This window comes from Mucor velutinosus (genome assembly GCF_035048745.1).
Source record: "Mucor velutinosus strain NIH1002 chromosome Unknown tig00000041, whole genome shotgun sequence".
Classification (NCBI taxonomy): domain Eukaryota; kingdom Fungi; phylum Mucoromycota; class Mucoromycetes; order Mucorales; family Mucoraceae; genus Mucor; species Mucor velutinosus.
Genome location: NW_027041905.1, coordinates 944,681 through 968,700, shown reverse-complemented (window position 1 = coordinate 968,700; position 24,020 = coordinate 944,681). Strand labels below are relative to the sequence as shown.

At 41.3% G+C, this 24,020-nt stretch overlaps 8 protein-coding genes and 1 non-coding gene across 9 annotated transcripts; 1 reads left to right on the top strand and 8 right to left on the bottom strand.

Annotated features, from left to right (window-relative positions):
* Positions 1–12: 12 nt before the first annotated feature.
* On the bottom strand, positions 13–1,335 carry PEX2 (peroxisome assembly protein (Peroxin-2); the record flags this gene model as incomplete). Its single annotated transcript, XM_064819896.1, has 5 exons — positions 13–67; positions 118–482; positions 542–829; positions 885–1,183; positions 1,242–1,335. The coding sequence occupies 5 exons, from the start codon at positions 1,333–1,335 to the stop codon at positions 13–15; spliced, it is 1,101 nt and encodes a 366-aa protein (XP_064683816.1).
* A 789-nt stretch (positions 1,336–2,124) lies between these two features.
* On the top strand, positions 2,125–4,387 carry ATC70_000480 (uncharacterized protein; the record flags this gene model as incomplete). Its single annotated transcript, XM_064819895.1, has 7 exons — positions 2,125–2,274; positions 2,332–2,453; positions 2,513–2,806; positions 2,860–3,271; positions 3,331–3,591; positions 3,651–4,028; positions 4,094–4,387. 7 exons carry the CDS (start codon positions 2,125–2,127, stop codon positions 4,385–4,387), a joined length of 1,911 nt encoding a protein of 636 aa, XP_064683815.1.
* A 203-nt stretch (positions 4,388–4,590) lies between these two features.
* ATC70_000479 (uncharacterized protein) lies at positions 4,591–5,681 on the bottom strand (the record flags this gene model as incomplete). Its single annotated transcript, XM_064819894.1, has 2 exons — positions 4,591–5,377; positions 5,452–5,681. The coding sequence occupies 2 exons, from the start codon at positions 5,679–5,681 to the stop codon at positions 4,591–4,593; spliced, it is 1,017 nt and encodes a 338-aa protein (XP_064683814.1).
* Positions 5,682–6,331: 650 nt separating this feature from the next.
* Positions 6,332–8,509, bottom strand: ATC70_000478 (uncharacterized protein; the record flags this gene model as incomplete). The annotated part of the gene is made up of 9 exons (XM_064819893.1): positions 6,332–7,013; positions 7,087–7,152; positions 7,211–7,291; positions 7,358–7,409; positions 7,466–7,703; positions 7,757–7,887; positions 7,949–8,014; positions 8,078–8,193; positions 8,268–8,509. 9 exons carry the CDS (start codon positions 8,507–8,509, stop codon positions 6,332–6,334), a joined length of 1,674 nt encoding a protein of 557 aa, XP_064683813.1.
* A 1,271-nt stretch (positions 8,510–9,780) lies between these two features.
* APL5 (AP-3 complex subunit delta) lies at positions 9,781–10,788 on the bottom strand (the record flags this gene model as incomplete). Its single annotated transcript, XM_064819892.1, has 1 exon — positions 9,781–10,788. The coding sequence occupies one exon, from the start codon at positions 10,786–10,788 to the stop codon at positions 9,781–9,783; it is 1,008 nt and encodes a 335-aa protein (XP_064683812.1).
* A 222-nt stretch (positions 10,789–11,010) lies between these two features.
* On the bottom strand, positions 11,011–12,072 carry ATC70_000476 (uncharacterized protein; the record flags this gene model as incomplete). Its single annotated transcript, XM_064819891.1, has 1 exon — positions 11,011–12,072. One exon carries the CDS (start codon positions 12,070–12,072, stop codon positions 11,011–11,013), a length of 1,062 nt encoding a protein of 353 aa, XP_064683811.1.
* A 231-nt stretch (positions 12,073–12,303) lies between these two features.
* Positions 12,304–14,978, bottom strand: CDA2_1 (chitin deacetylase; the record flags this gene model as incomplete). The annotated part of the gene is made up of 9 exons (XM_064819890.1): positions 12,304–12,344; positions 12,399–12,561; positions 12,626–12,762; positions 12,854–13,039; positions 13,108–13,421; positions 13,487–14,544; positions 14,612–14,690; positions 14,748–14,775; positions 14,834–14,978. 9 exons carry the CDS (start codon positions 14,976–14,978, stop codon positions 12,304–12,306), a joined length of 2,151 nt encoding a protein of 716 aa, XP_064683810.1.
* Positions 14,979–15,817: 839 nt separating this feature from the next.
* ATC70_000474 lies at positions 15,818–15,889 on the bottom strand. Its single transcript has one exon. It is a non-coding gene; the product is annotated as a tRNA-Asp (tRNA).
* Positions 15,890–18,423: 2,534 nt separating this feature from the next.
* On the bottom strand, positions 18,424–23,814 carry GSH1 (glutamate--cysteine ligase; the record flags this gene model as incomplete). The annotated part of the gene is made up of 2 exons (XM_064819889.1): positions 18,424–23,231; positions 23,298–23,814. The coding sequence occupies 2 exons, from the start codon at positions 23,812–23,814 to the stop codon at positions 18,424–18,426; spliced, it is 5,325 nt and encodes a 1,774-aa protein (XP_064683809.1).
* Between the last annotated feature and the right edge of the window lie 206 nt (positions 23,815–24,020).

The window sequence follows — 24,020 nt, the reverse complement described above, 5'->3', positions numbered from 1 at the left end:
TTGTTTGTGTGCTTATTGAGTTTTGGCTTTGATGTCTTTTGCTGTGAGTTTGGGAGTAGAATGATCACTGCAAGACAGGTTAGTTTCTCGGTCAAGGACACGCATTGCTCACTTTACCCTTCAATCTTTTCCATAGAGGTGTTGTATTCGACCTCATCTTCATCGTCTGAACGCACATCCTTTGCTTCTGGCTCGGTCAATATTCTGTAAATGACCTTGAAAATCATCAATGTCCAGAACAGGATCAAAAAGTACAAACCAATCATAAGGCCGGCAATAATGTACTTTACAAAGTAAGGAAACCAGTTTCCGCTGGGAGGATGCAATACAAACTGAGGCACATAGAGATCGGGCTCGGTCAGAGTAGACCAAATGATGCAGCCAAACAAGTAGACTCTGGTGTACAGCCAAGAGACCACCATGATGCCAAAGGTCGTATTACACACAATCCCGGGCAAACAGTAATTCAATGCTTTTGCCAACTACACAGGTCCGTCGTCAATACACTCGCCCCATATTAGGATAAAATACCATGACTTACTGCTAGAATGGTGTCCGGAAGATCCATACACACAAATACGGCATTACCCACACGAGTAAAGTTGCAGCAATAACTGAGACTGATCAAGAGCAATGTGTTGATGTGATGCATAACCAGCTCTTTGTAGTCTTTTCTAGGTGCTTCGATTTGCAAGACAAAGATTTGCTGAAGCCAATAAGCGAATTGCACCAAGTAATAATATTTAAATGATTTTGTGTAATCCGTAACGGGATAATCGCGCCAAAAGTAGGTTGTATCGAACCACCAGGGAGAATCGTACATGACATACTAACGAAAAGGCGAGGGTCAGTCAAAGTAGCAAGATTTTCATCCATCCACCTACCACACCAAAGCCAAATGCAATGCCGTAATAGAAAACAGAATAAGACTGCTCAGCAAAGCGTTGGTACTTCTTCTTTGGAACATTGACAAGCTTTGCAAGTGGAAATAGCACATAATCCATGGTAGCTGCTCTCAGTGCAGTAAAGACACAAATGTAAAAGAAGAGAAACGGTACATCCCAAGGGCTCTTTTCAAATCGACCATCCTCTCTCTGATTGCTGATGAATATAAAGTGCTCAAACACTGGCAGTCGAAGAAAGTAGCCAGCTAGAATGAATCCCACCACCTTCAAAGGTATCTCTACACACCATGGCTTTAATTTCTCGAGAAATAAACAGCCTCGCCATGTCCATCTTACCTATCTGACGTTTGGCGAGATAATTCGCTAAATCTTGCAAGGTTGTTGTCGTCTTTCTCGCTTTTAGCGAGTCCTTGGGGGTCAGCTTGTTCATGTTCTGTGTACGAGGCAAGTTCCAGTAACAAAAATAAGCTGCTATGAAAAGATGTTTAAACAAAGAGCAGAACCAACCATCTGTTGTTCCACTCTCTGGTTGAATTTTTATAAATTGAAACCAATTAAAAGTCCGACTACTGCCATCTTGGCCACCCATGGCTCCCTGTTTCGATATTTTCACCGTTGACAGACATTGGATTGTTCCCTAGGTGAGTAAAAAAAAAAAAAAAAAAAAATGAATGTTTACGGCAAACGCTTAGAAAGAGAGAAGAAAAAAAAAAAGAAAAAGTGAATCAGAGAGCATGGATCATGGAAGAACCAAGGGGATGGCATTTCATTGGATGTTTCATCTTGATCTTTCACACTGCAAAAAGAAAGAGTAGCTGTAAAAGAAACCAATGTTGTGATGAAATTGCGCAATCAGGCACGTTTCTCGAAAATGGGAAGGCGTACCTAGATGTGCATTTCTGCTTTTTTTTTTGCCATTGCGACGTATTCGAAAGCATGACATACAAACTGAAATTGCGGAACGAAAATGCGAGATCAGTGATTGCTGTTTTGCTGACAAATGCAAACCTTGCATTTTTACCAGTGCAAAGCACATCATGGCGGGATGTGTGGCTTTTAAAGCCATTAAAGGGAAGGAGATGTGAGAGAGAGAGAGAGATGTGGGCCATCATGACCCGTTCTCCGATCTCAGCTCAGGTATCAAAAAGCAAACTGTCCACAATCACATTTCCTTCTTTTTCTTCTTGTTTAATCTATACATTTTGCATTTTGAATTAATATGGGTCTCTTATCTCTCGGAACACCACTCCATTGGAACGAAGCTAAAGGCTATGCTGACCATGTTCGCAAGCATGGTATCGAACAGTTTCTTCACATTTACAACTATCAAAAGGACAGGCAAACGCAATGCTTGCTCTGGGGTGATGAGGTAGGAAAAGCTGAGCTGTGTGCCGCATGGACGTGAGGCTGACTACGGTCTGTGTAGATTGAATACATTGTCGTAAAGTTCAATGACGAGGAAAAGACCACCAAATTGTCCCTTCGCGCCTTTGATATCCTTGAAAAGCTGGAGAAGCCTGAGCATGACTGGTTGGCAGGCATTGAAAAGTGAGTATATCTCTGTCTATGGATGGACTCTGGGGGGACTCATGCGAGATATGAAATAGGGAGCCACCAGCTGCGTTATGGAGACCAGAGTACGGTCGTTATATGATTGAGGGCACACCTGGTTTACCTTATGGAGCCACCTTCCGTGATTTAGTGGGGGTAGAGGACAACATGAAGTTGAGACGAAAGATGGCACATGCAGCTATGGATCCAGACGAGCAGGCAGTATCTTTGGTCAACTACCCTCGCTTGGGCTGTCCCAATCAACTGTACCCTGATCACGAGCCTAATGGCCCTGCCTGTCAAAGTATGTTTGTGCCTGACCAGATTATTAATCCTCATGCAAGATTCCCGTGAGTGCTACCTCATTGTATCAATGATCTATGGCTAACGTATGTTCCACTAGCACATTGACTGCAAACATCCGTCGTCGCAGAGGATCCAAAGTCCAGATCAACATGCCCATTTTCCACGATGTCAATACACCCAAGCCTTTCATTGATCCCACTATCCCATGGGATCGTGATTTATTCAAGCACGACAAAGAAGCCAAAGAGGGTGCTGCGTTGCCTGACCACATCTACATGGATGCCATGGCTTTTGGCATGGGCTGCTGCTGCTTGCAAATCACTTTCCAAGCATGCAACATTGATGAAGGCAGAAGACTATACGATCAGTTGGCTCCTGTTGCACCACTGATGATGGCCTTGTCTGCCAATTCACCCATCTATCGTGGTTATTTGGCTGATGTCGACGCTAGATGGAATGTCATTTCTGCCAGTGTTGATGACAGAACACCCGAGGAAAGAGGACTCAAGGTAAAGTGTAGAGTGATGAATGCAAGTGGATCAAGTCGTAAGTAACTCGCTGTCATTAGCCCTTGAAGGACAGTAAATACGTGATTAATAAGTCCCGTTACGACTCTATCGATTCCTACCTCTCCAATGACCCCACCTACAAGTCCAAATACGACGATATTGATCTAGTGTACGACAAGGATATCTACCAGAAGCTGAGAGATAGTGATGTGGATGAGAAGCTCGCTAGGCATGTTGCTCACTTGTTCATCCGCGACCCTCTGGTCATTTTCAAGGAATTGCTGAATTTAGATGACTCGCAATCCTCAGATCACTTTGAGGTAAGCTCCAGCTGCATTCTGCTGAAATCACCAATAGACTAACATTGACCTGCTGCTAGAACCTTCAATCCACAAACTGGCAAACCATGCGTTTCAAGCCACCACCACCCAACTCCTCCATCGGATGGCGTGTTGAATTCAGAAGCATGGAGGTGCAGATCTCTGATTTCGAGAATGCAGCGTATTCTGTCTTTATCGTGCTACTCACTCGAGTGATCCTCAGCTTTGGCCTCAATTTCTATATTCCCATTTCCAAGGTGGACGCCAACATGCAAACTGCTCATAAGCGTGATGCTGTATTGAACGACAAGTTCTACTTCCGTAAGAACGTATTCACCTCTCGTACACCTACCGGTAACGCACAACCCAACTCAGAGAGCGTCGAGGATGAGGATGCCTATGAATTGATGACATTGAATGAGATTGTCAATGGCAAGGTACGTGCTTTGATTTGAACGCGAGTCTATATGTTCAACCGACTCAATGTCTTTTTTTTTTTTAGGAGAATGGATTCCCTGGTTTTGTACCCTTAATCCACAGCTATTTGAATAGCACCAACATTGATATCGAAACGCGCTGCAAGTTATCCTCCTATCTGAGTCTGATCAGCAAGAGAGCCAGCGGAGAGCTCATGACAGGCGCTGCTTATTTGCGTCAATTTGTACAAAACCATCCTGCTTACAAGAAGGACTCTGTCGTGTCGGATGAGATTACGTATGATCTTGTCAAGAGAGCCGATCAGATTGCCAAGGGCGAATATCATCCCAAAGAGCTGCTGGGAAACTTTACTGCATAGCAATAAGAATAAAATGATTCGTATAGTATATTTTGTAATACCTTCCTAGTATGACATTCTTGCTATTCATCATGACACACAAGCATCATTTAAGGTTTCTACCGGAAAAGGCAATTTTCGTGATGAAAGAGCACACAAGTGGCATAGTATACAAGGGATTTATTCAGATATATACACGTATACAGCGAGGTTTATACATGGTGCTAATAGGTAAGCTGCTGGAATTGCTTCTTTCTCAGTAACAAGTTGATGCCGTACTGAGTGACGTTTGTATTTTGAGCAATATCCAAATGCTGTACCACCAAACAGCCAGCTGCTATGGCTTCCAACGTCGTATCACTGATCTGGGTATGACAGAGTCTTAATGTTTTCAATTGGGTGGGTATATTAAACATTTCCTTTAATCCTTCGTCGTCGATTTCAGGTCCTGATAGTTCCAAGACGTCCAATATAGGCAAGTGGCCAATCAATGCAGCGAAATCCTTGTTCAGATGTTTACAGCGACGCACAGAGAGAGACACCAATTGCTGGTGGTGCTTGAGGAACCTTGCAAAGTCGTCATGTTCAAGAGCATCCATTTGTGAGATCTGCAGCTGGCTGATGGACCGAGGAATGGTATTCAGAGAGGCAGATTGCAGAGGTGTTGTAGAGAGAGACAAGCTTTCAAGACTCAACATGCCAGAGAAATCACATTCAAACATGAATGGGAAACTCTGCATACCTCCCATCTGGAGGATCTGTACATTGTGGCAGTATCTACCCATGAGTTGGAGAGTGTCTGCCTTGACACTGGTTGCTTGGCCTAGCTGGATGCTGGAGAGATTGGGGCAGTGTTTGATCAGTCGTCGCACTCGAATATCGACGCCGTATTTGTTGACAGGCGTGAGATCAATGTGTCGAACGTATAGATTGTATGGTAAAACAGGGTTTTTGAGAGCAATGGTATTGATGAATCCAATAAACTGAATGTAGTTCTTGAATTGAAATTGTCTGTTACATAGGTTAGGATCTAAAAGAGTAGGAGCAAGGTGGAAAGAGGGAGGGAGGGGGGGGGGAGGACTTACTTGTACATTCTTTCACAGATGAAACTAGCCCATGTTTTGCATACCCGCATAGCAGTTAGTGCAAATGGATTCGAAGCATCATTTCCTAGCACCATGGAGCAAATGATTTCTTGGATTTCAGATGGCAACTGCTTGCAGCTGCTTCTTCTAAGGCGCTTGTTGGGCTTGGGCTTTGCTCTACAAGAGCTCTTTCCGAAAAGCGGTAATTTGATTCGAGAAATAAGAAGCATGATGTGTGTTGTGTGGTAGAGAGAAAAAAAAAAGAAGAAAGAGAAAGCATCACATTTGGGGGGGGGGGAGGAATTCATTTATATAGGGAAATCACATGAAGTGGGATATAGGATGATGATGATGGCTGTAACACAAGAGACATCACCCATAGGGTCTTGTCCCGCAAATAAGGAACGCATAGACTCTCAGGCTGTGTGATGCCTCCGCTTGAAATGACACACGGATTAAGAATTAGCACATTGTTGATATTGAATGATAAATGGAAAACATAAATCGCTTAATAGTTTTTTTTTTTTTTCTCATATTCGGCTACCCTTGGAAAATAGAAATTGGAAAAATCATGCATGTATTTCAATCTTGATCCATGGCTGATACTATGGATGCTTCAGGACACAACTATAAATACATTGCCACTAATTAAGAGTGGGTTGAGTCGAGTTTCCCGCAAAATGCCAATTTCTGCACTTTGCATAAGCATTCCATACAAGCTACTTGGCACCTCCCAATGCAAACCTAAATGTATATCCGTCCAACGGGATTCTACTCATCCAAGCTATGCATGTTCTTCACGCTGTATTAACTCTCCGTTCAGCACTTGAAGGTTCCCTGGGTTGCTGTGTGCTAAAAAAAGCGCCATTTTATTCATGAACTAGTAAGATGCCAGATCCCAATTTTGTTGTTGTTGTTGTTGTTGCTGTTGTTGCTGTGATGGTTGTGCTTGCTGTAGGCTTGGATGTTTATGGTCATGTTCATGTTGCATAACAGGAGTCGTAGGTGTACTACTGCCACTGCTGCTTTCATCAGTGACACTACTGCAGTTGCTATGGTTCGGTGATTCAACATCTTCATCTACTTCATCATCGCCATCGTCACTGCTATGATCGCTGTCTGCCGCGGCAGTAAGCTGCTGATGGCTGTGGGGCTGTTGCGGCTGCAATGACCAGTCTGAATCAATAGACTCGTTACTACACTGTTCATTGAGTAACAGCAGATCGTATTCTTGCTCTGCATAATCACACCATGCACCAAGCGAAAATGGCTCTTCAGGCTCCAATGGCTGAGGAGGAGGTGGTGATGGCTCATTTGGACCACCATGACCCATCATGAAATGCTGCTGCAACCCCATCCACTTTTGCTTCTCCATGTCATACTGCCTCTTTTTCTCCCTCTCCAATTGCTGATTTGCTCGAATTAACCCTTGATATGTATCGTGAATTTGAAACTTTTCAATGTTGAGAAATGTATCAAAGAACCGCTCAGCAATAATACCATTTCGTTTCAAGTCGCTGAGTCGGAACTGCCCCGGTATTTGCGGCCTTATCAAGTCGTTCCTTATTAGCAGCACAAGGGATGAGTGTCTGTGTGCATGTGTCTCCTTTCATATATATATATATATATACTCACAATTGGCATATCAAATCATCAAAGCATATAATGTCTTCAGTATAGCCGTCTATCGTCTCATACAGTCTAGGTATCATACATGGAGCTTAGCATTCAAGCAGTTGTGATGCATCATGTAACGTACTTTTTCTCCTGCTCTTCCCAGTATTCCTCCAAATCAAACGTTGTGATGATACCATCTCCGTCATCGTCCATACATCGAAACCTACCAAAATGCTCATCAGATCAGCCATTGCCCCTTCCATACCAAAATGGGTTATATGCTACTTGCCAGTATTCAATGGCCATAGGCGTGCTTTTATCCGTTTCAGACATCAGAAACCCTACATCAGATAGATCAGATCCCATGTTGGACACTATCAGTGTGACATGCACTTACAAATATAGTCAATGTATGTCAATGTCCTTGCTTGACTGTTCGCCATGCGTGTGCTGTCACTTGCAAATGCAGGAATGCGTCCGTGTTGCATGATTTGTCTTGTAAGCCTCTGGGAGAGCAGCCCATCATTGTAGTTTGCAAGATCGCTTTCGGAAATTATCAGATCATGATCTTCGTCCAGCACCCAGAATTTGCAGTACAATACATAAAAGTGCTTGTATGAAAAGCAATCAAGAGTCTACGGATCCTATTAGCAGTGCTTTTTTGTTGCAAACAGCGAAATCGCCTTACATTGTTGAGATCGACATAGGGCCCAAGATTCTGTATCATTTGCGTGAAATTGCTCTTGCGAAAGTGGGATAGACTCATTCTACCAGAAGCACACCTGCCATCATAGTACAGCCTACTAATCACTGTTTCAACTACAAGAAAAGCCGTTAGATGGCAGATGGGTTGACACTCGTACACTGTTTACAACTTTACTGTATCGTTCCTGAAACATGGGATTGTCTCCTAGAAACTTGAGTCCTGGATGGTTCAATACAACATCTAGTGAGAAGAGATTAGACTATTTCTCTCAGGGAGCTCGCACAGTTATCCAGCATAACCTACCTTCCAACACGGGTAGAAAGTCCTCTGGTGAAATCCAGGCACTGTTTGATTTTTTAAGAATGCTGAAGAAGAGAGAGGTATCATCCAGTCGGTCTTGTTGAACCTGTATATATCCTCTAGATACAAGAAGAATGAAGAGATTCAGCATGGTATCTTTTTGTTCATTGCTTGCGTACAAACTTGCACATACTCTACAAATGCTGCAAGAGGCACTAGTTGATCTACATTTCCAATGGCTTCCAGTTTACGAAAGAATGCCATATTCATGTAGCGTGGCAGTCCGCACGCTTTTAACACTGGTATGAATTGTAATTCTGTTAAATAGGGGCGATTATCATAGATGTGTTTCACGGCTGCAATTGTTTCAAGTGTCTGTGTGTCATGTTGACGTGCCGTGGATGCTTTCTGTGGGTAGAATATCGGGATGGCCATGGCGTATAGTAAGAGAAAAAGAGAAAGAGAAAGACTGGTAAACAATAGAAAGAGAGGGAAAATACCGTTGCAAAAGTGGATGCAATGTCATGCAACTTCAATATGTCTGTTTTTGACATTCAAACATTCCCAATGCTGAACATTGGTGCCACAAGGGCCTCCTTAAAATACAATTACTCCTTCCTCTTGCTGCTGTCTTTGTGTGCCGCTGATCTTTTCTGAAAGAAATACAGAAACGCGGATTGCAGAAGCGCACGTAAAATCAACATGACGCCCCTCCTCCCCCCCCCCCTTTTTTGTGTTGTCAATCCATGTTGTATTAGCCTCTATTGACATGGAGCCTACATGATAGAAGATGGCGATGGTCAAATCTGTATAGATACATACATGCACCCAGTGATGCTCTGATTTGGTGTGCACTATATATAAATCAGCCATCGCTATAGTCTGTAATCATCATTCGAGTGATATCATGCAACTGATTGATGTATCCTGTATCGCCTTCATCGCGGTCGTTGAATGGATCATTTAGTGTGCCTGAATCATCGCTAGCAACACTAACATGTGCGTGTAATCATCTAGTTTAGTGTATCGAGTAAAATTTTATTTCCTAATACGTGATGTAATTGAACAGGATTTCCTTTGACATTGCTGAAATCAACGCCTTCATCATCCAATACACCTCTAAGTCTATTCCAGCAGGGCTGTAAATCAATGTGCGTGTATGTCTTGTGGCTTTTGACAATCTTACCTCGAGTGACCAGCAGAAGCTTCTCGAGGTGTAGCCAATTAAACCTCTAACACTATCGGCAATGGCATTATTCTCATCTCTGCGTATTGATCTGCGCCTTTAAAGTGGTGTTTGTTTGATGTTTCGAGAAATTAGACGGGTTTCTAACATTATAATGCCTTATGTGCATCTGTATCTTACTTGATACGTGAAGCAATAAGCATTTTATCGATCACCTCCTCGCTTGGCGGTATAAATGCCGCATAGACAGAGAATACTAGCGAGAGAAAAGTGAATGCCATCACACCTTTAATTAGCGAGGCATGATATTTGATTGTAGCATACAAAATGTTTTATTTCTGTCTACGATTGACCAACAAACAAAATGTCCCATGTTTACCAAGACGGATATTCACTGATTGGCATAAGATGCGGTTTATTAGGCATTGAAGTTTTTCTCTAGCTCAAATTCAATATAGATGTTGTAAAGGTATGAATGATACTCGCTCTAAAATTGCAATGTTTGTGGACTAGGGATTTTCTAAGCCAGGGGCTGTTGTTTGCTCTGTCTCCATCCTACTGCTTCTGGCTTCAACACAAACACAACAACTAGAATGATCATGAGAGCAACCGTGAAGATACCAAATGCAATGCGAGAGCGACGTCTCCAGATATGATCGATTCGATTGCTTGCTGACGTTTGTCGTTGTGCATAAGACGAGATGTAGAATGCGCCCCATAACCACAAGGGAGGGAAGATGAATCCGAGCATGAAACATATAAATGATCTACGGCAGCAAATCTTCTTGGGCTCTGTGTCATCTGTTGCTCCTGCAGCAGCAGCCTCTACATCTTGTCCTACGGCCTTTTTCTCGCAGCTGATATCAGAGGAGCTGGACGACGAGGCCAGGCTTGTATTATCCACTTGTGCTTCTTTGCAAAACTGCTTGGCTTTTTCTGTAAATTGTCGCGTCCAACGAGCTGTAGTTGTAGCAGCAGCGTGCTCACCTAAATCTTGTTCATTTACTTCCGCGTGTGATGGATCAGCATCAGGCTGAGCACGAATCTTCTTTAACAACTCTAATCGCTCAATCAGGGTCTTTTCATCACGGGGCTCCCAGATTTGTTTGTCCATAGACGCACTGTTGCTATCGAGGCAGGGTAGAGAAGGTGTCATGATACCAGCAGTGGGTGTAGAAGCTCTTGACACATCGTAGCTAGGTCTTGTGCTTGATCTAGGTGATTTATTCGTCTCCAATAAATGGTTGCCATCGTCAATGAGCCGATCTAGATTCTTGGTGTGTTCTTGTGCATTGTCCAGCGGCTGATTTGATCCGTGCACAAAAGAGCCAAATGAATACTGTGGCTCAAAGAACGCGTCCCATCTCTGTCGCTGTATGTGAGCATTCACGGAGCTGCCATAGTTTTGACTAGTGCCTTCAATCAAGTCCATGCTGTTTCGGCTGGACGAGATCTCGTGCAAGTGGACACTGTAGCTACGGCTGTTGTTTCTCGAATGTGATGGCGTGGAGGATGTGGATGGCTCCATATAATTCCGCTATTTTTTTATTTTTTTTTTGGAATGAATGAAGAAAAAAAAAAAGCTTGCTTATTGCAAGAGAAGTATTATATTGTACAACGGAAAATTTTACATTTGTTTGCTTGAACTGAATGAATCAAATTGACATGTGTGTGTGTGTGTGTGTGTGTATGATTTATTATAATATGTACAATACTGATATGATGGAAAAAATGAAAGGAGTAGGATGTTTTAGTTGTTGGCTTGAGTTTTATAATGAACTTCAGAAAGTTCTCTAAGACGAGCAGCAGCTTGTTCAGGTGTCAAATCACGTTGAGGCTCACCCAGCATCTCGAAACCAACAAGGAACTTGCGGACAGTAGCGCTTCTAAGGAGAGGAGGGTAGTAATGAAGGTGGAGATGAGCATAGTCGTATTCGCCGTTCAAGGGCTTTTGATGAATACCCATAGAGTAAGGGAAACTGGTCTTGAACAAGTTGTCATAGCGGCATGTGACACGACGGACGGCATCAGCGAGATCAGTCTTTTGCTTGTCATCCAATTCGGGTAAAGAGCCAAGATGGATCTTGGGTAGAACCATCACCTCGAAAGGCCAGACAGCCCAGAAGGGAACAACCACCAAGAAGGTGTCATTCTCAAAGACGGTACGCTTGCGCTCAGGGTCGGCCATCTCACGTTGAGCGTAATCACACAGCAAGCACTTACCATTATGCTTCTCTTTATAATCTTTCAAAGCAACCAACTCCTTACTAGGTTCCTCAGGAATACGCTCAGTGCACCACATTTGACCATGAGGATGAGGATTAGAACAGCCCATAGCAGCGCCCTTATTCTCGAAAATCTGAACATGATTGACAAACTCCTTCTCCTTCATCTCCAAATAACTCTCAGTCCAAATATCCACAACCTTCTTGATATCTTCCACAGGCATCTCGGCCAACGTCAAGTCATGACGAGGGGAAAAGCAGATAACGTGGCACTCACCACGGACACCTTCGACCTTGATCAAATCATCATCATTCGCTTCGAGATCGGGCTGGTCGGCCTTGACAGCAGCATAGTCATTAGGAAAACGGAAAGTAGAGTCATACTTGGGATTGGATTCGCCACTAGCACGTTCATTTCCAGGACAGAGGTAGCACTTGGGGTCATATTGAGGTCTTTGTTCCATGTCAGCACCTTCTTGCTGTCCCTGCCAAGGTCTTTGAGTACGGTGAGGAGAGCAGAGCACCCATGACTTGGTCAAGGGGTTGTAGCGACGATGGGAATTGTTGTTGTAGTCAAAGCTGGACATGGCAAAATATTAGTATAGAAATGTAAATACACAAGATTCAACTGTAACCTCAATCAAAAGGCTATTATATATAGAAAACTAAAATAAAAAGACCGCGGTGTTCACTTGATTATGTAAACAACTGAGTTGGTGGTCTTCCCGTCAGCTTATGTAAATTGCAAATCCGAATACTTGATTCTACTATAAGGAGTTTATTGGATCGAGTCGATAAAAAGAAGCTACTGTATCATATTAAGCCTGGTAACCAGTCTCTGCCAATAGTTTAACCATTTCTAAGAATTTACAAATGAGTAACACACAATATAAATCCTCAAATGCTGCCTCACCCTGCCATTCAATGCCGCTTGAAGCACCCCATAAGTTTGCCTGATTGTCACGGATCGTCCCATTCTCGCTCGAGTGCGAAGATGATTCAGCTGTTTCATTGGAACTGGTCCACTCGCCACCTATGACATTGGATAAAACATCGAGAAATGGAACAATGGAAGGCTGAAAAGCCAAAGATGTTTAGTGTGACGAATGAGCATCATGTTATCCACAACATGTCCCCTACCTCGGTGATGTGCTCGGCCAAAACGTGATGCCGATTTTTGAATCTATGTGCTAATGATTTCGATTCTGCTATGAGGTTGGCATCCGCATTTCTGAAATTGAGGAATAATAGCGTTTGATTTTGCGATGTGCAGTAGCCTGCATTTAGAAATAATTTGACATATGAGCTTCTTTTCCAAGATATGAAACCCTCCTTCCTTTCCGAATTCCACCCACTAGGAAAACTTACTGGAAAGCGACCAACCACACAACAGGTTACTGGGGTCGATGACATCAAAAATGTCGACAGACGCCTTGATTGCCTCTCGGCATTCAGCAGGCATAGTGACATTGGAAGCATTGCCAATGCCCAACGAGATGAATGGCCGCTTGATCAGCATGTATACCGCACAGTAGGTCAAGTGTAATTTACCAGCTGGAAGAAATTTGAACAGAAAACAAGATCAACACCAGCATCCCGCCGAATGATATGCTAATACGAACCTCCGTTATTTAATTTCCAATCCAAACCTGAGTCTACCTCCTTCCGGGAAATCCGGGACAGCTCTTCTTCTGTGAACTTGAGGTCTGCAGGCAAAGAGCTTTGCCATTCCAGTAGCATTTGTTCCAAACTACGGGAAATGTTCTCCAACCCAAGTCCTTTTTCGGACATCAGACGAGCTCTGGGTGAACAAAGCGCTCTCAGAACATCACCTAAAATGCATGACAATCTCACCAAATAGATAAACATGGAGTACTTTTTGTCCTGGAGATCTGGATATTCCAAATCGCAATCTGCATCCGAGATAGTTAAGGGCCTATAAGCAATGGGATGATATCAGTTCAGCACCCAGAAAAAAAAAATTACATCTATAGTGCTGACCTTCCTAACGATGCACAAACCCAGCGATCGATTATATAAGCAGACCACCACAATCTCTTTTTAGCTTCCATCACCTTTTTAGGTATTCCCTCCTGTTGCGTATTTGCTCTATGTAATCCTAAATCTTGAGCCATTTTAACAGCAATACTCGTGGTGATCCAATCGGTGCTTTCCAAGCCCCATTTCTCTGCATTTGACGCATTAAGTAATAACACCTGGATGGTTTCAATCTTGGGTTCAAGGAAATCCAGATCGAAATAGAGCCTGATTTGCTTGCTGATATCTCGAAAAAAGGTACTACGGTCAACCTCGTACTTGAGCAACAACGGATCGTCTTTCTTTAAAATTCGACATGTAACACGGCACAGGGTCATGATGATGGGGATAAATGTATGTGCATGATTCGCTTTGCGGTACTCTTCATAAAACAAGTCTTCGTCCAAGATGGGCAGCATGGGATTCATCTTTTTAAAATAGACGTCTATCAAGTGATCCGTTAGGTCCTTTGGTGGCATTTTCCAATCAGGGTTCAAAATTCTTCCAAATCCAAGCTTGTTCAGCGGATCTCCACCGAATCTGACAATCATCAAATCCTCTTCATGGCCATCCAAGGGCCTAGGTAACGCCTGCTTTTCCTCCGTGTCTAAGTTGGTGGTATCTTTGGTGAATAGTCGGCTCAAAAGGTAGATCCCTGATGAGCTGCCAACGTACGAAAATGGCTCTTTGATTCGATCTCTATCTTCTGCAACTACCTCAATGGGTTTAATATCTTGCGCATGTTTGACTCTATCTAGATCGTCGGGTGAATGCTCTTTTGAGGATGTGGGTGGTCCTGTATCATCAGAATGGCTTGTTGCATGGGAATCATCACCATCAGATCCTTCCTCTTCTCCACTTCTTTCCTCCTCTCCTCTGGAACTGCCTTCCATTACCGCCTTCATCGTCTCTTCGGGTAAGTTGCCGTTGGCCGCAATGTTCATCAACAACTTTTCCATGCGTTTTAATCTGCTCTCCAATCCCTCTACATATCCTTTGGGTGGTCCTCTCTTTTTAGCTGCCTACGTATGAGAGCAATCATTACCAGTTTGAGTCAGGTCACTGGTTCGTGTCATTCACAATGAATACCTCTTTGAATGCACACGTCTTGTTGTAGCTCCTGCAAGAGGTGCAAGAATTCTGTGGGTATGCTTGATCATAATCGCATCTACAAAGTCAATTTATGTTGGCATGAGCTTTTTCTATGTTAAATCTTGGTATTTGCCTTATTTTTTTGCGTCTACATAAATCACCTAGTCAAACAAAGTAAGTTTTTCATGATGTTTGATGTCTAGCAATCAAGTTATTTACATGCTCTGTCTTTTTTGGTTCTCTTTTTGCCTGAAACTTCTAAAGTATTGGGTGGTGGAAGAGGCGGTGGTAATGGTGGTTGTAAAGGAGGAAGCTGTTGCTGTGACAAGTGTTGCTGAGGGTGGGATAAATGATTTGGATACATGTAGAAAGAGTTGTTCAATTTGATAGAAGCGATAAAAGCATGGATAAAAATTCAAATATTAGTAAACAAAGCGCGGGAGCAAAGTTTTTCCTGAGGGCATAGTGCATTATCATTTGCCATTGCAGGTTACATTCGCCCAATCAGTTTCATCTACTGCTGTCCACCAGAATGATGAATCACCACCTCATCCAAGACACACCTTGAGCATTTAAACATGTTGTTTTCATATCACATTTAGTGTGCCAATGCGAAGCTTGCCACATACAGCCTTGTTGTTTAAATGTTAGAGAACTATCATGTCCTTGGCATTTGTAATATTATATCACGTTTTCGTTTAAACTGACGCACCGAACCGAACCGAACTCCCCGTATTTAGGAAACAGTGGCTGACCAATTTGAGGACAAACAAAGTAGATCTGACGGGCACTGTATTGTAACCTAGTCCACTCAACCCGTACATCATTGATATCTCTATACTATGCTTATCCAATGTCCATTAGTGGGGCTAGTCGTAATCGTACTCACAGGCTTAACAAACGGCCTAGTTGCGATTCAGGTTAATCTTCACCATGATACAATAGCAATGTCACTAGAAACAAAGGCATGGAATGAGTTTCATATAATCTAGCCATTACAGATGTCTTCACATCTCCTATTCTTTTGAGGAAAAAAAATTAAACAATATGTTCGAAACGCAACAATGCATACTGGAGATAAAATATAAACGAAAAAGAGTTGTTCCCATAGCTATATAGGTGCAAAAATGTCATTTTATATAAAAACAACAAAAAAAGGACGACAAATCGCTACCGGCACTACATTTTTTGTTGGCAAAAATTCTCTCCGGCGGGGAATTGAACCCCGGTCTCCCGCGTGACAGGCGGGGATACTCACCACTATACTACCGAAGATTTCATATATTTTGACAAGCATGTTATTTGTTATGTATTATTAGTTTTACTTATCCTTTCAGGTCACGTGCGTACCTAGGTTCACTACAATAGTATGTATAGGCATCATTCTGAGAATGTTGAGTTACAGTAATTCGAGATGAGGGAGGATGATCAATACAAGGCAAATAGCTGGTGCTGGCAAATCAATGAAGGTTTATTCAAGTATGGATGTGGAATCATCAAGAACATACGACATGATTGCATCAGTATTTGGTGGATGTATTTGAGATTATCAACCTATCTTCAATTAGAGGAATTCATGTGAAATGTGTGGGGATAGTTTAGGTCCACGCATGGAGATTACCAGTATACACATTTTATGACACCAACAGCATCACATAAGGAAAACAATGTAAAACCACCAAACTTATAATTAGCAACACATTTAAAAGGCTCTCATCTTCTCAGCAATTTGGCCTTAGCTTATTATCTATTAAACATCAATATTTATACAAATCAAACAAGCAATCACTTCAAAAATCAATACTCACCCCCAACAAAACCAAGCACTAACTGAAAAACAAGATAAGCAACACATGGATCAAGACTCTCACGCCAAACTAGACACTTGGCAATGCATGTCAAGATGAATCATTATTCCCACATCCACATCGACACTGGAATAAACAACATGCGAAGAGATTTCATGGGCAACCTTTGGAATTGAACAAGAAGCAATGAAGTTACAACGATACAGAAATTGGAAAGCTATAAATAATCTTGAAGTTTTGAATAAATGAACATATTATCTTTACTAAGAAATACTTTATTTCGAACACCCATCAAAGTCTTTTCTCTAAATCTACATTTGACACATCAATTTTTGGTACCTGTTATTGTAAGTTGGTTTTTTCAGTCGGCCAAGGTGCTACGATTGAACAGAGATTAATTGGTTGTCATCTCCCAGGTTAATTGATCCGAACCTACTCATCTGCTCCCTCATTTTTGCTACCTCAACAACGTATCGGTTTATCAATTTGATACGTGTGTATCTTTCTCTTGGTTACTTGGCTCTATCTCGATTTCCTAAAAAGGCAATATACAGTATATGGGAAAGGCGCAAGGTGGTGAATTCAAGGTATAATTCTCTAACTTATCTACTATGTCTTACTTGAAGGGTTACTCCTCGTTGGTGCGGTGTTCTGATGCATTGACACACTGATATAATTGTTGTAAAACTGTATGTTATCTCTTGATGGTGCGTTGATACTGTTATTCTAGTCGATGTGGTCTCTATTTGGTGTATTGCTAATCAATGTTGGTGCTTACTCAATTGGTGTCGCTTCTATTTTGTTGTTGTGACATATTCGTTTAATCGTGGTGCTTCTTGTCAAGTTTAGCCGAAAATCTAATTAATATTTGGAGCCAATATTGTTGAATCGATGAATTAGTCAGGGATCTAAATGAGATTGCGCGCTAATAGCCAAGTATTACTATTTTGAAATGTGGATTTGACTCTAGACTTTGACTCAGGATAGATGCAAACCAGTTGATGTCGAATCGATGCAAAATTCAAGTGGAATTACAACAATGGAATTGGGGTGGTGTTACTATTTTAAACAATGGGATCGACTCAAGAACGCGGGTACATGAAATTGACATTAAACTGAAAGCAATCCAATCTGGGGTTACATTTGATCAGGGCACTGACATTCGGATCTGAATTGAGTCTGACAGGAGAATAACAATCGAACAATAGCATATATAAATAGTATCTTGAATTGCATCTTAATAAACATTATCCATTTTTTTTCTTCTTATTCTAATCTGGAGTTTAGTTACTAGTGCCAATATAGTACGAATAAACCTAAAGAACCCTTAAATTCATCTCTTATAATTATTGGGATAGTTCTTACAGTCTTTCTTTCCACACAACAATACTTATATCTTGATTGCCAACTACCAAGGTGATTTATCAGAAATAACTTATTTATAAAAAGAGTATGAAATTAATCAGGTAAAGAATATCGTTTATTACATTGGAAATAAGAGGGTTTATATACTATTCGAATTGAGGGATTTGATGTGAGGATAAGGTATTAGATGGGTTGATTTGGGTGATAGGATAATAGATCCAATCTATTATCCTGAACATGCCATTATTCGGATCGTAACTGAATCCTGTTTCATGTCAAAGTTTATGATCTGATGTGATCTGTGCTTTAACTAATTGCTCCTACGCATTTGGAGATCCGGTTTAGAAATGACACATCATTACCCCACACCAGCTTGGAGACCGTAAGTCGATAGCGAAACCATAAGATAGCACCTCTTGATCAGTGCTTGTGATGTAAGTGATAAACCGTGAAAAAAAAAGAAAAGAAAAAAGAAAAAATAAAGTGTATGTTCCTGAAGCATTGATATAAATTTGCTGCATGATGGAATCATTGATTCGCCAGTAAAAACCTCTATACATTGAAAACCAAATATGCCAATTGGAAAAATACCAATGTACTTTACAAGGGAAAAAGGCAGAATCTATTTACAAACATCTATAACGATGATGGTCGTCTGTTCTCAATCAACCGCGCATGTCTCTTTGTAGATCTCTCTTCACGCGTTGCAATCTTTCTTTTGTTGATTGATTTAGGTGCTCTTTGCTTCTTACCAGAGCTCTTTTCAGGTGCTCCTACTCTTGCCCAATATTGTTCAATAGGTTTCTTTGAATCAAACAACTCTGGGGTTTCCCATGAATCATAACTAGAATTGTAATCCTTCCAGGTAACGAGATATTGATAGTTAGGCGCTTTACCCTTATGTTTGAGGATAGCTTCAACTTCATAACGTTTATCAGCAGGTTCTGGAGGAGGTGGATTCTCGTTGATCAATTTAATGTGAGATGTAGGAACATCTCTTGATAAGAATGTATCGGTTTCATCTTTTAGAATGTAACTGCCATTCTTTGTATAACCATGAATATAGAACACGCCCTCGTATTTAGGGTCAGTTTTGCTGTTCTTGCTTTCTACATTCTTAATCATGACTGAAGCTCCTATGGGGAATGGGTTCTTTAGGATTTTATGCCGCTTCATAAAATAAGCATTGTCAGCTTTCTGTGTTTTGACAATCTGCTCCTTGATTGCAGGTACAAGAATCTTGTCAATTCTCTTGATCTTGTCTTTCAAGGCCTTGGCATTCAATGTTTGTTCTGGAAGACTTATTTCGACCTCAGAATAGTCTTTTAATTCATTAGGTAGTCTGGCAAACATGACGACAAAAGGTTTCATACCGTGTAACCTTGATTTATGTAAATTTAAGCTATAGGCTGTGCCATCAAGATATAAATCCCAATTTTCGGCACACCCATCCAGCATTTTAATGATGATCGCCTTTGAGCTTTTGACCGCGGCTTCACAAGCGCTGTTGCCTAAAGGGCACCACGGAAGTGAAAGCCTTTGCTCTATCTGTGCATTGGCAGCAATGCTCTCCAGTAATTGAGAACTAAACTCCTTACCATTATCATGAGAAAGGATTTTTGGGTAACCAAAAAGACTAAAAATAGAGACAATTTCTTTAGCAACTGTTGTTGCAGTTTTGTTTGGTAAAGCCCGTAACACAATGAATCTTGAGAATAAATCCATTGCTACCAAGATAAAGTTGTTACCCCTAGGAGTAGTAACATCAAATGTGCCTAGGTCAAAAACCCAATGATCTCCAACAGAATCCGCAGTATGATTCTTTGGTGGATGATATACATGTCTTCCTATGTTAAATACCCTGCATTTGCTACAGTTCTTGACATATCGTTCAATGTCTTTTCTGAGCCCCTTCCAATGCATTTGGTAATCCTCATGTATAACCTGCTCCATAGCAGTAATCCCATAGTGTCCTAATAGGTGAGATTTTTCTAATAGTTCTTGCTTTTGTGCCTCACTTTTAGGTACTTCATAAATATCCAAATGTGATGCATAAATGAACAATTCTCTATTGTCCTTGCTGTCAGAATTTGCAGTTTCTGTGAGTGCACTGCTTACTGTATTACTGTTTGTATTTTCCTTATTAACATTATTCTCCATGTCATTGATTTCGGTACCCTGAGTACTCTGATTGATAGGATGTAGAATAATGTCCTTTGATTTACTACCCTTCTTTTGCTTCTTAGCTTCGTGAAGGTTTTTATTATTTGTAGACTCGATTGGATCCAATGTCCGTTTAATAACAGTAGCTCTTCTAGCGAGAGAACCACACCCCTCCAGCTTCTTTGTCCCAGGTACAAAGATGCGAGAAAGTCGATCAGCTAGAATATTGTCCATACCCATACAATATGTGATATCAAAGTGAAATTCAAAAATTGTATCATAAAAGTTCTCGATCATGCGAGTAAGTTTCTCTTGAGAATGTAGGTACAATAGACCACGATTATCCAAGAATAAATGAAACTTTTCACCCCATAACCATTGGCGAAACTTATTGAAAGCATAAACTACTGCTAAAAGCTCGCGCTTGGATGATCCATAGCGTTGCTCACTAGCTGATAATTTACGGGCAATGAAGCCATTATAGTAAATACGCTTCTTGATAACTTGATATAGACAGGCACCAATGCCATAAGCACTAGCATCAGTGACAAGACAAAATGGATAGGCTAAATTAGGTGCTGAAATAATAGGGCTACTAACAAGCAATTGTTGAATGTTGGTCATGGCAATCGTATGATCCTCTGTCCATACCTTGTCAATATCTGGAGCATTTTTAATAGCATCCAATGGTGCGGTTAAGGTAGACAAACGAGGTAGATTGCCTCTAAAGTAATTAATCAATCCTAACCGAGATTGAAGTTCTTTACTATTAGCGACCTTTGGATCCCAATCCAAAACATTGCTTACTTTACGAGAATCAAGGGCCAACCCCTTCTCGGATAGGCAAAAGCCTAATATATTGATGCTACGCTGAGCAAAATGAGTCTTTGCATGATTTATCTTGAGATTAGCCTTTGTTAAACGATCAATAACTATTTTGACGTATTTTAAATGTGTTTCCATGTCTGCTTCTGTGTGCACCGTGATATCGTCTATGAAATTGGTGGTGACAGAGCTTAGATCAGAGAACAAATTAGTCAGATGCCTTTGCACAAACGAGCTAATTGGTAATAATCCCATGGGGCAGTTCCTGAAGCTCCATTGCAGGCCAGTTGTTGGATCAATAAATGAAACATATTTGCGAGATGCGCTTTCTAGCCTAAAACTATGGAAACATTGTGAAAGATCCAACACCGAAAATATAGCGTGTTCCGACATCTTTCTATGTAATGTGCTAATCAAAGGTAGTGGGAATCGATCTGATTTGTCTGGATCTAATGCAGCATTGACAGCTCTGCAATCCACAACTACTCTATAAACACCAGGAGCATACTCACCAGTGCTAGTCTTTTTACGTACACAAAATATAGGTGAATTGTATGGCGTTCCAGGTGGTGCTGGTTGAATGACACCATTACTAATCCATGTGGCCATTTGTTCCTTAATAGCTGGTAAAAACTTTTCTTCCAGAGGCCATTGAGGTTTATACATTTTATTCTCATGATGTTTCAATATATGCAACTCTAGGGTACTACCTGGTATATTGCAATATGCTTTTGGATCAATGTTTTTGTTAGCCTTAATGTACGGTTCAATTTCTTTCGTGAAATGAGCTCTCTCTGCCTCTGTACCATAAGGAGAATCATTCGGAGTGTAGGGATTTGGATCAATTGCGGGAATCTCAGGGTTATTATCATCATCCCAATCCATAGCCATGTTGGAGATTGTAATACCAATTTGCATGATCAAATCCATACCAATTACTACATCAATGTCACTAAAGATATCAAAAATCTCCAATTTAGAGTAACATTGGCGAGAATTATATATAATCTTAATGTCCTCTTCTGTAGAACCAATTCTATCAATTACAGTGTCTTTTTTACAAGTTTTAATGGTGCCTTTAATGTCTTTATTTATTTTCACTTCTAATATTTTGGCTAACTTGGGGGAGATACAACTAAATGAGGAGCCTGTGTCCAGAAGAAAGTAGGTTCGTACCTTGATGTCGTTGTTCTCTAAAGTAATTGGCAAAATAATAGAGTTTTTGTTTAGTAAATTGCGAGGTGGTTCATTCATGTATTGATACTCACAATCTTTAATGTTCATGGCTGCGAAGGTCATGTTCTGCTCGTCGGATTCCGTATCCGTATCCATATTGTCATCAGAGTTGTAATCAGCCTGCTGATTGGGCACAGGGACGATCGTCTTTTTGACAACCTTGTTTCGAAATCTTGGTTGATTGTTTTTCATCTTGCAAACAGCTCTATGCGCTGGAGTCCATCCTGGTTCCTTGCAATCGTGACATATACGAGTGTTGACCTCACCAAACTTTCTTTGTGCAGCATCAATACGTTTTTTCATGTTGTCTGATGCCTTGCAGTCCTTGGTACGATGATTGTGGGCATTGGGATGGTAAATACATCGTTTGGTTGAGTGACTGGTGACCTTGGTGCCACTATTGTTAATTAAAATTGAGGCTGAGGATGTTACTGAGGTTGCTTTCTCTCGTTCTCTTTCCCACTTGTCCTTAAAGAGTGCGTTGTAAATAGCCGTGATCTTGTTGACCGCCAAATCCACAGTGATCTCCTCCTTGTCAGAATTGGTGTTGAGGGAGAACTTGGTGTAGTTCGCCAATTCCTCTGGAAGGGCCTTGATCAAGTAGCGAACAATACAATCCTCATCCTGGATTTCAGCCTGATTGCGCAATTGTTGGAACTTGTCAACAAATTGATTGAACGCCTCTCCCTGTTGATACACTAGTCGTTCCAGCTGCTCTCTTGCTTCATCTCTCATATCAATGCTTGATCGACCATACTTGTTGATAACTGCTGTACGGAATTCGGACCAAGTTAAGCGACCTTGTTTAGCAACCATGCTTGTATACCAACGAGCCATTCCAGTTGACAATTTGGCTGGCACAATTCTTTCCCAATTGTCATGGATTGATAGACGATGAGCTTGCAAAACCAGTTCGAAATGATCAAGACAATCATTTGGTGTTGCGAATACAGCCCTACGCTTGTTGAAGAAGTGTCCACGCCATTGGAAGTAGGGTGTTTCATTTGGTACCAAGGTACTCTCTGTCTTGCCAAATACCAGTTCATAGGTGCGTTCAGCCATCTCAAGTTGATTGCGCAAGACACCAAGATTTGCAGGTATGATTGATCCTTGTGGGCATCCAATGCTTTGAATAGTTGTTTTGAATACCATCAGCCTCAGCCGTTCAATTTCATTCATCAAGGTCAATCTTTCATCACTTGAGATTGGGGTGGCAAATCCTATATCCACATGATTGGTAAGTACATCATTATTCCCTCTACTAACATTTTCAATATTGTAGTTACCTTGAGGTACTGGAATATGATAAAAGGTGGCAGATGCATTGTCAACGTTCGCATCACCTACAGAAGCAGCAGTATTCCCATGAATGTTACTACTAGCCCTGACACTGCTTGCTTGACTCCCATGAACCTCAGCAAGTACAGCAAAATTACCAGATGCATCACCATTGATAGCATCGGTTGAAACAGACGTTCTAGGTATATCCCCATGGATATTACCAACGCTGGAAGAACTAGCAGATGAATCACCATTGATGGCATCTTGACTAGTAGTGACGATAGGATCATCAATCTCCATCAGAGTGGCAGCAGCTGAGCCTTGAGCATCAGTACCAACAGGAGCAGCAGAAACAACCAGATTGGCAGCAGTGAGAGCTTGATCAGTGGACGTTGGACCAGCAGTGAGAGCTTTATCAGTGGACGTTGGACCAGCAGTGGCAACAGTAGCCTCACCAGTAGTAGCAGTTACACCAGAAGCTTCTTGATTGATGACCTTATGGTTGGATTTCTTGGGTGACATAGTAAGTAAGACTTGACAGCAATAAGAGATCCAGAGTAGATAGAGTTGTAATAAACGAGATTTGTTGAATACAGATTAAAAAATGATTTATCAGAAATAAATTATTTATAAAAAGAGTATGAAATTAATCAGGTAAAGAATATCGTTTATTACATTGGAAATAAGAGGGTTTATATACTATTCGAATTGAGGGATTTGATGTAAGG